This window comes from Oncorhynchus nerka, linkage group LG20 (assembly GCF_034236695.1).
Source record: "Oncorhynchus nerka isolate Pitt River linkage group LG20, Oner_Uvic_2.0, whole genome shotgun sequence".
NCBI lineage: Eukaryota > Metazoa > Chordata > Actinopteri > Salmoniformes > Salmonidae > Oncorhynchus > Oncorhynchus nerka.
This window is the reverse complement of record NC_088415.1, coordinates 47,648,120-47,663,458: the sequence shown is the minus strand read 5'-3', so window position 1 is coordinate 47,663,458 and position 15,339 is coordinate 47,648,120. Positions and strand designations below refer to the sequence as shown.

Genomic DNA, 15,339 nt, shown 5'->3' with positions numbered 1-15,339 from the left:
CTGTCACACATACACATCACAGACAAACTGAATTGGTCCACTCACACTGAAAGCGTCGTGAAGAAGGCGCAGCAGCGCCTCTTCAACCTCAGAGGAGGCTGAAGAAATTCGGCTTGTCACCAAAAGCACTCACAAACTTCTACAGATGCACAATCGAGAGCATCCTGGCGGGCTGTATCACCGCCTGGTACGGCAACTGCTCCGCCCTCAACCGTAAGGCTCTCCAGAGGGTAGTGAGGTCTGCACAACGCATCACCGGGGGAAAACTACCTGCCCTCCAGGACACCTACACCACCCGATGTTACAGGAAGGCCATAAAGATCATCAAGGACATCAACCACCCGAACCACTGCCTGTTCACCCCGCTATCATCCAGAAGGCGAGGTCAGTACAGGTGCATCAAAGCTGGGACCGAGAGACTGAAAAACAGCTTCTATCTCAAGGCCATCAGACTGTTAAACAGCCACCACTAACACTGAGTGGCTGCTGCCAACACACTGTCATTGACACTGACCCAACTCCAGCCACTTTAATAATGGGAATTGATGGGAAATGATGTAAATATATCACTAGCCACTTTAAACAATGCTACCTTATATAATGTTACTTACCCTACATTATTCATCTCATATGCATATGTATATACTGTACTCTAGATCATCGACTGCATTCTTATGTCACTAGCCACTTTAACTATGCCACTTTGTTTACTTTGTCTACATACTCATCTCATATGTATATACTGTACTCGATACCATCTACTGTATGCTGCTCTGTACCATCACTCATTCATATATCCTTATGTACATATTCCTTATCCCCTTACACTGTGTATAAGACAGTAGTTTTGGAATTGTTAGTTAGATTACTTGTTGGTTATCACTGCATTGTCGGAACTAGAAGCACAAGCATTTCGCTACACTCGCATTAACATCTGCTAACCATGTGTATGTGACAAATAAAATTTGATTTGATTTGATTTTGATTCTTTGGCTATGCCGGATTAAGTGATATGACATGCTATTCTATAAAATCATTTCTCTGTTATTAATATCACCTGATTGAGCTAATCATGTAAATGTAATTAACTAGAGAGTCGGGCACCACAAAATAATATTTATAGAGCTGTTATCTTCCGAATAAACTCTTAAAGACCTAGTAATATTTTACATCAATAGCAGTCAATATCAATCGTCATCTGAATTCAGTCTCATCTGAAAGTTGTACATTCTTGGTTATCTGCACGAACCCTGGCTAACAATTTGAATCAGCAATACAAAATTGGGTTTAATTATTTATTTACTAAATACCTAACTAATCACACAGAATTACACATACACATAATTAAATCATAACTTGATTACAAATGACGTCATAAAGGAAAACGTCCCTAGCGGGCAAAACAGATATGATAGCTTGTTACACAAAAGAAAAGGGGCGGGAAGGCTGAGGAACAAAGGCCGAAGCTGTGCTATCGTAAATACAGTATCTTATGCATTCTAAATTACCGCCCATTTGGAAAAGGAAAATGCAATAAATATTTACTCTGAGCTGCGGTAGGTTGGTGGTAGATGGAAGGCCGTGTTGCCCAACCGAGTCCTTTGAAGAATGTCTCTGGTGGTCAATTGGATACTGTGACGTAGAAGTCCGTCACTGGCCGGGGGCAGCATTTGGTACTTTAACGCATGCATACATTCATCACTCCTCCCTGCTCCATTATCAGATAAGGTAACAATGTGGGTCGACACACAAGTTAACTTCTCTTAGTACATACATTGCACACTTATGTCAATGTTCATATTTAATATAAGTAATATGTATTATACTTACGTATGTTGTGGATGAGCGCATTGTTTGTTTGTTCTCTTCCTCTCTCTCTCTCTGTAGCTTCTGGGTATGCTGGATAAGGACCCAAGCTAAGGGAATGGGATGACTTTGTAGTGCCTGTCCCGAATGGTTTGTTCATGTACATTACATTTACATTTAAGTCATTTAGCAGACGCTCTTATCCAGAGCGACTTGGACATATTGAAAGACACTGTCAGTAGTGATGTAATGTTGTAAATGTTATGTGGTGATATTGTTTAAAAACATGTTGCAATGTATATCCTTTAGTATGTTTAGTTAATGGAAAATGTAGGTTTGACGAGGTAATTGCTTAAGTTATATTGTCGTCAAGGGCTTATATAGGTAGGGAGAAGAGGGCGTGTTTGAAAAGTTTTATAGCCCATTTCCCTTCACAGGGGAGGGCCAATGATTGAGCAGAGCCATATCTTATGAAGACCCAAATCTCACATTTTAGAAGCTAAAATCACATTTCATCCCATCACAAATAATTTTTAACATTTACATTGAACAACAATTCCATGCGAATCCGAAAACTCTGATGTGTAGACTTTCCACTGTAGAGTTCGTCATCTTATCATTGATGAGAATGTCTCAGATGACAACCGAACTGACATCATATTCATTAAGTACCACCGCATATGTTCAATTGTTCGGATTACCAGAATATAGTTAATTTCCCCCCACCTTCTGATGTTCCCCGAATCTCTATGTTAACCAAGGGTTTTGCAAATGTAACCTCAGTAGGGTAGAGAGAGGAAAAAGGGGGGAAGAGGTATTTATGACTGTCATAAACCTACCCCCCAGGCCAACGTCATGACAGTGTCGAGTTCAATTTTGCACTACGCAGCATTACCTGTGTTACTTAGCTTAGGCCTATGTTTGGAGATATCTTTATTCACTATGCAAAGCACAAAAAAATGGATATTGGTAAATACATTTAAAGTGTAAGGTATATACCGGATAGGTGTAAAGACGAGAATAGAGAGAGAACAAAAAAAATGGACAAATCACTACATGTGTATTGCACAGTCTGGAGGATTAGAGCGAGTCAATTGTGTATTCAGGTTTTTTATGAAGCCCTTGGATAATTTTTGCAATAGCAGAGTAAGTCGCTCTGGATAAGAGCGTCTGCTAAATGACTTAAATGTAAATGTACATTTCTTCAGCATCATCTCAATTTGTGTAAGAGGCATATTTCAAATACTTTTGCATCTCACAATTCCCTGTTAATAAACATCATATGACAGGAAGGGAGGGGAAATGTTTGATCTACTTGACACGGTGCAGGTGCTATCAAACTAACACAATTTCACTTTTACTTCCTGTGGCTAGTGGTAACAGCACTTGGAGACTTCCTCTTATTATAAAGATATGAAAACATCCAATTTACTCATCTTATTTGAGTACATTTTGGCATTACAATAGTACATTATCACTAGGTTTTATTCAAACAGACAATAGCATTTGTGCTTCAGGTGGTTCTGAGACTGTCACGAATATTACCGAAGGTGGCTCCCCTTCTTGTTCGGGTGGCGCTCGTCGTCGCCGGTCTACTAGCTGCTACCGTTTCTTTGTTCCGTGTTCGTTTGGTTTTGTCTAATTGGTTTCACCTGTTCATTGTTTGGTTGTTAGGGTGGTGTTATTTAAGTTAGTTTAGCCCGCTTCTGTTTGTGCGGTCTTGTTCTTCTGTATTTGTGAGAGGTGTTAGTGTTTTGTTGGGTTTTCTCGCTGTCCTGGTATTTTACCTAAGGGTACTTATTGTAGTAATAGTTACGCCTGTGTAGGGTAATACTATTTTGTTATTTTTGATTTTGGACATTAAAGCATGTTTTTTCCTGCATCCTTTGCTCTCTGCGCCGGACTCCACACCCATTCACTCATTGAGTGTTACAGAGACAAGGCAGTGCTAGTGTTTCAGTGCCCTCCACAGGTGAATTGTTAGTTCAACTGAGTTGGCTTGCCGCACATTTGTAGAAAATAAATGTCTGTAATTAACTACTAAAAATAAATAATTAAAGAATACAGATAGATGAAATATGACTTAACCTGGTGTTAAATGTGAGTTATTCTGATGTTTCTTCTTAGTGTTTGTTTCGTAACATTACACAAAAACGAGCTGCAGCATACGGGAAGACCAAAATGTGTCAGGTTTGTTTAGATATGCTTTCAAACCTAAATCGACAGTCAGATTACCAGTAACCTGCATTACTCAGGAGCTGAGATAATATTGCAAGTAGAGTTAACACCAAAGCAGCCATATTTTCTTTGTGTTATAATTATGGCTAGGGGTTCCGCTAGCGGCACCCCTCGACAACATTCCTCTGAAAAGGCAGTGCGTGAAATTCAAAAATATTTTTCAGAAATATGTAACTTTCACACATTAACAAGTGCAATACACCAAATGAAATAAACTTTTTTAGCCCCCAGGTGTTATTTATCAACTTCCACAAGAACTATAAGCCATAAAATAATACAATTTAAAAAATCTTTCTTCGTGTTTTTGGTCTGTATATCCCACTCATACATTTCCACCCTAAATTATGGAGAGATTTTTTTTTTTTATCTTAAAAATGCTGCTGTTCTGGACATTTGTAGGTAAGTGAAACTTACCTGACAATGATGCATAAAAAAAGTGTTTTACATTACATTTTCTTTTCATTAACTTATCTTAATGGTATTTTGTTGTTTGTAGGTGCACTATCCTTCTGAACCTATGCAGCCAGGTCCCATCTACTTTTGAACTCCTCGCAACTGCAGAGGTCAAAACAACAACAAGCATGTGCAGACCATGCACAAGCTCCACCACAGTCTGGACCATCACTTCCTGAACACAGGCCACACCAAGTTTGCCCCTGACTGGTGCTTCAGTCGCATCAAGCAGCTGGTGTTGTGAAGGACAGCACTGTGACAGGGGTCGACATCCCACAGCTGGTTGGACTGGAGGATGGTACGGTGCTGGTGGAAAGCTATGGCTGGCAACAACACCTGACTCCGTACTTCAGGCCGCTGACACAGTTTACATTTACATTTAAGTCATTTAGCAGACGCTCTTATCCAGAGCGACTTACAGTTCAAGCAGTACCAGCACTTCAGGTGAATATAATTTTCATTGCATTGTATGAGGTTATTATTCTTATCTAAACTTGGGAGGTGAATTGATGTTGTGCAAGGTTGTAATGTCTTCTATGTTCTTTTATTATTTCCTGTTTTACAGCTTCGGTGCTCTGGAGCCTGGTGTTGTTGTCACCAAGGAGCGTTCAAACTCAGTCGGGACCAGGTTTCAGCTGCTGCCCAATGCTGACATCCTTCCTCCATAGATGGTCTGCCTGTACAAGCACCACCTGGACTGGAAACAGCTAGACAAACTTGTGGTTTTGAGAAGATCAGGGAGTTTTGCAATGAAGAGGCTATGGACGTCACATGACCTGCCCCAAAGTCAAAAGGCAGGACAGAAACAGGATTTCCAAACATAGATTCCCTTGTTCATGCGTTGTTCGGATGGACCAGTCATCAGCACTATCTGCAGTGCCTCTATTCAAATAACTCTCTCCTATTCAAATAACTCTCTCCTAATACGTTGCTGATACTACTTCTTTTTTTATCCTGCTGCTCAGCCACTTAACCCCTGACTGTATGCATATAAGACTACCTCATCTATCACTGATATTGATATTGTTCTTACTGTATATTATTTTATTTATATTGACACCATCTATTTCTGATATTGCTACTATGCAAGTAACCATTTGGCTGTACCATTTACACCTTCTGTAGAGACCCATCCACTTCGCAAGATGTGGCTGGGGATTGGTTATAGAATTTCTTTCACATGACCCATCAATTTAGACAAGTGTGTCTGGGTAAGCGTCAGTCTGGACACTTTGTTTACCCTGAATTTTTCCTTATTGTAGGCTACTTCTTTTACCACTTTTAGTCTTCATCTTTACTACACTACTCACTGTTTAGCACATGAACTCACATGTGAATCCTTAAAGAGATTGGTGGGGCTGGCTTAAGAGGGTGAACAATGCTGAATGGGTGGAGACAAAGGAGAGCTCTCCAGTAGGTACCAAATCATTCAAAGGCCATTTTCTCAAAAGTGAGTTTACAAGTTATTTGGTTGACGATATTTCTGAGAACATTAAAGCCAGATTATCAAGTTATTGATAGTGTTGAAGTTTGTGACATTAACACGTTGCCGTTCTCGTACCAGTGTGTAGTTAACAGAGTATTCAACAATAGCTGAATCGGTTCGACTTCAAAATAAAAGTACCACATTGAAACTGTGAAACTGACCCAAAACGGATACAAATAGTGTTATCATTCCATAATTGGGTTAGATCATACTAAACAACTTTGGAATGTTATGTAAATTCAACAAAAGACAAATCAGTTCATTCGATTTTAAAAAATAAGTGAAACTCAGTTGAAACCGCACTGTTCAGACTTCAGAATTGCATTGGGAGGCATACTTATTTGAACTGTACAGCATAACCTATGGATTGTGAGCTATGCAATGTGGTATCAGACTAGTGACACCCACAGAACAAAACTCTGATTATGGGTAAAAACATTGTCCGACTTGTGCCTACATGAATTTGACAAAAAATCAACTGATCAAAGATCATGGAGTTTTCACTGCAGTCAACTGCAAGTTTCTGCAGTCTCTCTTCAGCAACTTCATCCTGCATTGTGGGTGGCTCTATTGTCACACAATCATTAGGGTGTTTTTGTTTGACCTACCCGAACGTGACCAAAGACATGACTGAAAGAGGAACCAACTTTGCACAATACATGTATAAGGTGGATATGTTCAAATTCACGTGATGTGAGGTGCTCTCTCACCGATTGATTGTACAGTGTACACACATATTTTCAGTTTGTGAATGCGTGATGTGGGGGGGTTTGAGACGTTCATTTCGACATTATAAAGAACACATTTAATAAACAATGACAACACTGCAATGTTGCACTGAGTCTTGCTGTTGAAAACACATTAGTGTACGACTTTCGCTTGTCGCAGATGCACCTCCCCAACTTCACTCCTTGACTTTCGTCTATAGTCGGTTGCTTTCACCTTACCACAAACAATTGTGTTGTGCTCTGGATTCATTCCAATGGGCGCTTGAAACAGTTCTTAAAGGTACATTTCCTGAGGAAAATGTGCCAGCTTGCAAGTATTTTTTCTTTATGTTTCAGTTTTGCGCATGCCTGCATAACAAAAATAATGTAATATATACCCATTAAATGTACAGATAAACTACATGATCCTTGAAATATAAAAGTATACTAAAGAAAGACTCGAACATATCTAGCTGTTAAATCATTGTTTTATCCAGACATTATAGTTAAGTTAGAGTCATGTATCATGAACATGCATTACAGTATATTTGACATGGCCACTCCTCTTCAAACATCTGTCATGTTCAGTTCCTGTGTTCTCAGTAGAGGCGCGGTGTCATCACTGCAGTGAAACGTTACTGGAAATGATGAAAAATACATCATTGTTATTATTAGATTTGAAACAGAATTCAGTTTGGGTGTGATGACAGCATTGCTGCTATAAGTAAAAGTACTCACTTTTGTGAGGATACATGTCTAAGTGTGAGAGTTTCTGTGCTTCTGTTTGCTTTTTTTGGGACCTTCTGAGGTCAATTTGATGTCTGTTTGTGGTTCTAGCAGCCCTGTCTGTCCCCTGTGATAAAAAGCACAGAGAGCAGAGTTGGCATGGCATAGGAGACTTCTTCTCCATCATGCCATGTTACACACAGGGTTGGGGAGTTAGTTACATGTAACTGATTACAAAAATAATAACTGTAATACATTACCAGCAAAAGTATTGTAATCCGATTACTTTTACATTCAGAAGGGATGTTTGTGAAAAAAATCTTTATGACATTGAAGTCCGCATAAAAAAATATACAAGTTTAAGTTTGTTCCGCCTGAGTGAGCGTTTGATGGATCACGGGAAAAGAGCAGGTATAGGCTTTTGTAGGCTACAGTTCAAGCTACTCCAATGTGGTGCGAATGCTGTTGGCATCCAAAGATTAGCCTATACATCCAACCTGAATAACTGCTTGGAAGTAAGGACGACAGCAGTGGTGTACTCTGCAGGCGACAAGGATATCACTTGATATTTACACACAAGTGTACAAAACATTAAGAACACTTACTCTTTCCATGACAGACGGACCAGGTGAATCCAGGTGAAAGCTATGATCCCTTATTGATGTCACTTGTTAAATCCACTTCAATCAGTGTAGATAAAGGGGAGGAAACAGTTTTTGTGTATGTGTACCATTCAGAGGATGAATGGGCAAGACAAAATATTTAAGTGCCTTTGAATGGGGTATGGTAGTAGGTGTCAGGTGCACCGGTTTGTGTCAACAACTGCAACACTGCTGGGTTTTTCACACTGAACAGTTTCCTGTGTATCAAGAATGGTCCAGAACCCAAAGGACATCCAGCCAACTTGACACAACTGTGGGAAGCATTGGAGTCAACATGGGGCCAGCATCCCTGTGGAATGCTTTCAACACCTTGTAGAGTCCATGTCCTGACGAACTGAGGCTAGGGGTGCAACTCTGCAACTGATTTAGATGCACTATTGTAAAGTGGCTGTTCCACTGGATGTCTTAAGGTGAACGCACCAATTTGTAAGTCGCTCTGGATAAGAGCGTCTGCTAAATGACTTAAATGTTAAATGTAAATGTAACTCAAAATTACAAAGGTGTTCCTAATATTTGGTATACTCATATAGCGGAATGTGAATCGTGCTGCTCTCTCATTTATTTGCACCTAATGGATTGTGGTTATTGTAGATGGCTGTTCACAAATGTCGAGGTGTATTTGAACCAAATAATGGTTTAAGCTGCCGATCAATCATTGTTTTTGCAACCAGTTTTGCAACCAGTGAAAAACATGCTCTTGCAACAGCTGCATAGTGTGGAACCCAGCCTTTGGAATAAATGTTTGAGGGAGTTCCTCCCCTCTAAACTCCTCTGTGGTATTACGCTCCAAACATGTCAAAAACCAGTTTAAATTAAGAAGACCACGAGTGGGGATTTTATTGCTCAATCTAATTTGTGCTGATTCACAAAAAAGTCCATAGGCCTAAAGGACATACAGTTGAAGTCAGAAGTTTACATACACGTAGGTTGGAGTCATCAAAACTCGTTTTTCAACCACACCAAAAATGTCTTGTTAACAAACTACAGTTTTGGCAAGTCGGTTAGGACATCTACTTTGTGCATGACACAAGTCAGTTTTCCAACAATTGTTTACAGACCGATTATTTCACTTATAATTCACTGTATCACAATTCCAGTGGGTCAGAAGTTTACATACACTAAGTTGACTGTGCCTTTAAACAACTTGGAAAATTCCAGAAAATGATGTCATGGCTTTAGAAGCTTCTAATAGGCTAATTGACATCATTTGAGTCAATTGGAGATGTACCTGTGGATGTATTTCAAGGCCTACCTTCAAACTTGGTGCCTCTTTGCTTGACATCATGGGAAAATCAAAATAAAATCAGCCAAGACCTCAGAAAAAAAATTGTAGACCTACACAAGTCTGGTTCATCCTTGGGAGCAATTTCCAAATGCCTGAAGGTACCACGTTCATCTGTACAAACAATAGTACACAAGTATAAACACCATGGGGCCATGCAGTCGCCATACCGCTAAGGAAGGAGATGCGTTCTGTCTCCTAGAGAAGAACGTACTTTGGTGCGAAAAGTGCAAATCAATCCCAGAACAACAGCAAAGGACCTTGTGAAGATGCTGGAAGAAACAGAACCAAAAGTATCTATATCCACAGTAAAACGAGTCCTCCATCGACATAACCTGAAAGGCCGCTCAGGAAGGAAGAAGCCTCCGCTCCAAAACCGCCATTAAAAAAAGCCAGACTACGGTTTGCAACTGCACATGGGGACAAAGATCGTACTTTTTGGAGAAATGTCCTCTGGTCTGATGAAACAGAAATAGAACTGTTTGGCCATAATGACCATCGTTATGTTTGGAGAAGAAAGGGGGAGCTTGCAAGCGGAATACCACCATCCCAACCGTGAAGCATGGAGGTGGCAGCATCTTGTTGTGGGGATGCTTTGCTGCAGGAGGACTGGTGCACTTGACAAAATAGATGGCATCAAGAGGTTGAAAAATTATGTGGATATATTGAAGCAACATCTCAAGACATCAGTCAGGAAGTTAAAGCTTGGTCTCAAAAAGCTTGGTATCAAATGGGTCTTCCAAATGGACAATGACCCCAAGCATACTTCCAAAGTTGTGGCAAAATGGTTTAAGGACAACAAAGTCAAGGTATTGGAGTGTCCATCACAAAGACCTGACCTCAATCCCATAGAAAATTTGTGGGCAGAACTGAAAAAGTGTGTGCGAGCAAGGAGGTCTACAAACCCTACTCAGTTACACCAGCTCTGTCAGGAGGAATGTGCCAAAGTGGAAGGCTACCCGAAACATCTGACCCAAGTTAAACAAAGGCAATGCTACCAAATACTAATTGACTGAATGCAAACTTCTGACCCACTGGAATGTGATGAAAGGAATAAAAGCTTAAATAAATCCTCTCTATTATTATTCTGACATGACATATTCTTAAAATAAAGTGGGGATCCTAACTGACATACAACAGGGATTTTTTACTAGGATTAAATGTCAGGAATTGTGAAAAATTTAGTTTAAATGTATTTGGCTAAGGTGTATGTAAACTTACGACTTCAACTGTATGATTAGACATATGCTCAAACTCTCAAACTTTTGATAGAGCTAAACAGCTATTGCTGTACATAAGGTATTTCTTTTTTTTTGGCGAAACAATTTAAAAACCTGTTTTTGCTTTGTCATAATGACATAGTGTGTATATTGATGAGTAAAATTTGTTTGATCAATTTTAGAATAAGGCTGTAACGTAACAAAATATGGAAAAGTCAAGTGGTCTGAATACTTTCCAAATGCACTGTATATTCTATATTTATTTTTGGGGAGAAAGCAGAGAAAAACCCAACCAAAACATCTTCCTGTGGCCATGTAAACAGCTGCAAATGTTCAAGATATCAGTGTCACCAACAAAAATGTAAACAATAGGCCTTTAGCAAAGGTGACATACGGCATTCATTTTTTCACACGCAAATAGCACTTTCGATAGTGCTCAAAGCATACCATTCAATGAGAGCAGCATTTCTTTTTCAAATCAAAACAATGAGCCCAATCAGTCCTCCATGACAAAAACATACATAAACAATAGAGTAGGCTAAGAAGTCCTTCGTTTTTGGGTTATGCTCAGGTAAAACAATTTGACTCATCGATATTTCAAAGTCCTATTCTTGAAGATCAGGGGGTATTTAATTCATTGGAATGAGTGGAAATCTGACAGACGTTGGTTTCTCATGCAAATATATAACCTAATCGTATTATTATTTGTATGAAATTGAAATCTATGGGCTAGAAGCCTACATAACCTATAAAGTAAAATGCAACATAATTGTTGTGTTCTTATATGGCCTCTTAAGGGGAAAGTAATCAGATTACTTTACTGAGTTTTGGTAATCCATAAATGACGTTGCTGATGACAATTTTGGTCAGGTAACTAGTAAAGGATTACATTTAGAACCTAGCGAACCCTGGTTACACAGACCTCATTTACAATAAACAATGGAAGGTGTGTGTGATGGGGGCTACTGTTTCCTCACTCACATCTCCTGATGCACTAAGTCTCATCCTCAGCTCGGCATTCTCCCTCTGCAGGACTTTGTTCTAAAAGAAAAAGGGCAGAAAGGTAGTTAGAACTATTAAATTGTGAATTACACCGTACAATGCAAAACACAAGAACCCATAATCAGTCGACACAACCTCAAAACAGTTTTTAACCAACTACAGTGCATTTGGAAAGTATTCAGACCCCTTGACTTTTTCCACATTTCGTTAAGTTACAGCCTTATTCTAAAATAGATTTTCACTTTTTTTTTTTTACTCATCAATGTACACACAATACCCCATAATGACAAAGCCAAAACAGGATTTTAGAAATTTTGCAAATGTATAAAAATAAAAATACCTTATTTACATAAGTATTCAGACCCTCTGCTATGAGACTAGAAATTGAGCTCAGGTTCATCATGTTTCCATTGATCATCCTTGAGATGTTTCTACAACATTACTGAAGTCCACCTGTAGTAAATTCAATTGATTGGACATGATTTGGAAAGACACACACCTGTCGATAAGGTCCCACAGTTGACAGTGCATGTCAGAGCAAAAACCAAGCAAAAAGTGAAGGGGTCTGAATACTTTCCAAACACACTGTAAATCCATTTAATCCAACCTTGTGCCTCAGTGCCTCCACAATCAGATCCCGTCCGCCTCCTCTGAGGCTTTCCTCTCTCTTTGTGGCCCGAAATGCATCTCCGATAATGGACACCAGCAGATGAGACTGAGGAGAGGAGCAAGAAAATAGAGAAGGTAGAGATTGGCAACTTAAAACCCTTAGATGTGTTTTTAGCGATGTACCCTAAAATCAAGATTGTATGATTGCACTGTACTCACAAATTTCTTGCTCTGGAAGAGATAACAGTGGTACATGTCTGCAGCTGGGTGTTTGGCCACAAAGCCAAAGACTTTGGGTGTGCTCGGGATGACTGCACAGAAGGACACGGAGGAGAGGGGGCATGTGTACAGCATGAACTGGAAAAGACAAGAGGGAAGTGAGAATACATGATAATAAGAGAAAGAACGATTATTGGACGAGGAAGGAGAGGAGTGTGCAGGTGCATTACACAACAGTATAGAAACCCATAAACATGTAAGAGGCCCATTTATTTCTGTTAACCTTTTTAGACTTCGTCATACTGAAGCAGTTCCCTCCCACATCTTCCGTTGGAGTTGGACCTTAGGCTCTCACCTTGGTTTTATGCTCCAAAATGTCAATCCCGCTCATGGACAAAAACAAAGACACCTTGTTCTTCTTCTGCACCTTTTCTGATGACTCTTTGTCAGGCATCTAATGGAGGGCAAAGGACAGGGACGTGAGCAACCATTGATTTTGAATATTTCAATCAATATGATCTTTAAAACAAAAACTGTTCATTGAACCCATGTTGGTTACAAATGCTGATATGATTGAAATGTGTTATGTGCCTTGAAAATGTTGCATCTACCTACCAAAACCAATCAATCACACTTTGTAGTCATACTTCAAGGGCACACCTAGTCTACGTTCAGTAGTCAAACATTGTTGAAACTTGTCAACTCAGCAAAAAAAGAAACGTCCTCTCACTGTCAACTGCATTTATTTTCAGCAAACGTAACATGTGTAAATATTTGTATGAACATAAGATTCAACAACTGAGACATAAACTGAACAAGTTCCACAGACATGTGACTAACAGAAATTGAATAATGTTTCCCTCAACAAAGGGGGGGTCAAAATCAAAAGTAACAGTCAGTATCTGGTATGGCCACCAGCTGCATTAAGTACTGCAGTGCATCTCCTCCTCATTGGACTGCACCAGATTTGCCAGTTCTTGCTGTGAGATGTTACCCCACTCTTCCACCAAGGCACCTGCAAGACATTTCTGGGGGGGAATGGCCCTAGCCCTCACCCTCCGATCCAACAGATCCCAGACGTGCTCAATGGGGTTGAGATCCGGGCTCTTCGCTGGCCATGGCAGAACACTGACTTTCCTGTCTTGCAGGAAATCACACCACAGAACGAGTAGTATGACTGGTGGCATGCTGTGGAGGGTCATGTCAGGATGAGCCCGTCTTCCCTATAACGCACAGCATTGAGATTGCCATGACAACCAGCTCAGTCCGATGATGCTGTGACACACCGCCCCAGACCATGACGGACCCTCCACCTCCAAATCGATCCCGCCCCAGAGTACAGGCCTCGATGTCACGCTCATTCCTTCGACAATAAACGCGACTCCGACCATCACCCTTGGTGAGACAAAACCGCGACTCGTCAATGAAGAGCACTTTTTGCCAGTCCTGTCTGCTCCAGCGACGGTGGGTTTGTGCCCATAGGTGACGTTGTTGCCGGTGATGTCTGGTGAGGACCTGCCTTACAACAGGCCTACAAGCCCTCAGTCCAGACTCTCTGAGTCTGAGCACTGATGGAGGGATTGTGCATTCCTGGTGTAACTCGGGCAGTTGTTGTTGCCATACTGTACCTGTCCCGCAGGTGTGATGTTCGGATGTACCGATCCTGTGCAGGTGTTGTTACACGCGGTCTGCCACTGCGAGGACGATCAACTGTCCGTCCTGTCTCCCTGTTGCGCTGTCTTAGGTGTCTCACAGTATGGACATTGCAATTTTATTGCACTGGCCACATCTACAGTCCTAATGCCTCCTTGCAGCATGCCTAAGGCATGTTCACACAGATGAGCAGGGACCCTGGGCATCTTTCTTTTGGTGTTTTTTTAGTCAGTAGAAAGGCCTCTTTAGTGTCCTAAGTTTTCACAATTGTGACCTTAGTTTACAGACGGTAGGCAATTATCTTAACGACCATTCCACAGGTGCATGTTAATTATTTGTTCATGGTTCATTGAACAAGAATGGGAAACAGTGTTTAAAACCTTTACAATGAAGAGCTATGAGTTATTTGGATTTTTACAAATGATCTTTGACAGGTTCCTGAAAAAGGGATGTTTCTTTTTTTGTTGAGTTTATATAGAAATGCTACAAATAGAGCCAAAGTGATTGTTCTACGTAGCATATTTCTATCTGAACATGCCAAAACATTGAGTCCTGCTGAACGCACCCCTTGTCAACTGTCTAATATTCAGCAGAGAAATGGTTGGGACAGAGCTGTTATGGATATTTACCTTCAGGCTCTGAATGGCCTCATTCAGGACCTGCATGCCCTCAGAACGGACCACCTCAACACGCCCCAGAAACTTATGAAGACCAAGAGAGACCGTCACAGAGGGCAATAACATTCACAAAATCAAATTGTCACCCCAAGCCATAACAATATGGTCCCTAATGTATTATATTAGGAAATATATTGATTAACATGACACTATTCATGCAGTCTCGATGTCTCCACTTACTTTAACTGCGAAACAGATCTCATTATCATCGTCAGAGATATCACTCATCTTTACACTCAAAAAATGAATCCGGCTATGACAGGGATGTGCTCCTGGAAAAACAAATGATCCAAGTATAACATTTCAGGATATTACACCACTAAATCAACTGGTTCTCATGATGCCTGGGTGTAAATTACCCGTGTAAGGCCCCTTAACTCAATTTCAAAACTGTGGTAAATTTGTGGTCTTACCTTTTTTCAGTAACAATCCACACGATTGTAGTTATAGGACTTCAGGTGGTGAGTTTGCTTTGGGTGTAAAGTCTAGTGGGGTTAATGACTAACCAAAATTTAATTCTTCCTTATTGCTCTTCAGCTGATATCCTTCAGTTCAGTCATTGCTATCAGATAGCATCTATCTGTATCAATCGCAAACAG

General features: G+C 40.3%; 1 protein-coding gene and 1 long non-coding RNA gene across 3 annotated transcripts; one reads left to right on the top strand and one right to left on the bottom strand.

Annotated features, from left to right (window-relative positions):
- Positions 1–1,694: 1,694 nt before the first annotated feature.
- LOC115102594 (uncharacterized) lies at positions 1,695–6,813 on the top strand. Its single transcript, XR_003859466.2, has 3 exons — positions 1,695–1,956; positions 4,541–4,941; positions 5,063–6,813. It is a non-coding gene; the product is annotated as an uncharacterized LOC115102594 (long non-coding RNA).
- Positions 6,814–7,160: 347 nt separating this feature from the next.
- LOC115102595 (PTB domain-containing engulfment adapter protein 1-like) lies at positions 7,161–15,257 on the bottom strand. 2 transcript variants are annotated; one of them, XM_029622703.2, is made up of 9 exons: positions 15,154–15,257; positions 14,921–15,012; positions 14,693–14,764; positions 12,766–12,864; positions 12,411–12,548; positions 12,190–12,297; positions 11,562–11,621; positions 7,429–7,543; positions 7,161–7,328 (listed from the first exon to the last, which is right to left on the bottom strand). In XM_029622703.2, exons 2-9 carry the CDS (start codon positions 14,966–14,968, stop codon positions 7,258–7,260), a joined length of 711 nt encoding a protein of 236 aa, XP_029478563.1. In that variant the 5' UTR covers positions 14,969–15,012; positions 15,154–15,257; the 3' UTR covers positions 7,161–7,257. The 2 variants fall into 2 exon arrangements, with proteins under 2 accessions (XP_029478563.1, XP_029478564.1); XM_029622704.2 differs by lacking the exon at positions 7,429–7,543 and having other exon boundaries at positions 15,154–15,256.
- Positions 15,258–15,339: the final 82 nt, after the last annotated feature.

Bases quoted from the DNA above. Each gene is read 5' to 3' on its own strand.
- LOC115102595 (XM_029622703.2), bottom strand. From the start codon at position 14,968: ATGAGTGATATCTCTGACGATGATAATGAGATCTGTTTCGCAGTTAAA. The intron at 12,549-12,765 runs GTGAGAGCCTAA...TGTCTTTTCCAG, and splicing joins TTTTGGAGCATAAAACCAAG to TTCATGCTGTACACATGCCC. The intron at 12,298-12,410 runs GTGAGTACAGTG...TCCTCTCCTCAG, and splicing joins TCTTCCAGAGCAAGAAATTT to TCTCATCTGCTGGTGTCCAT.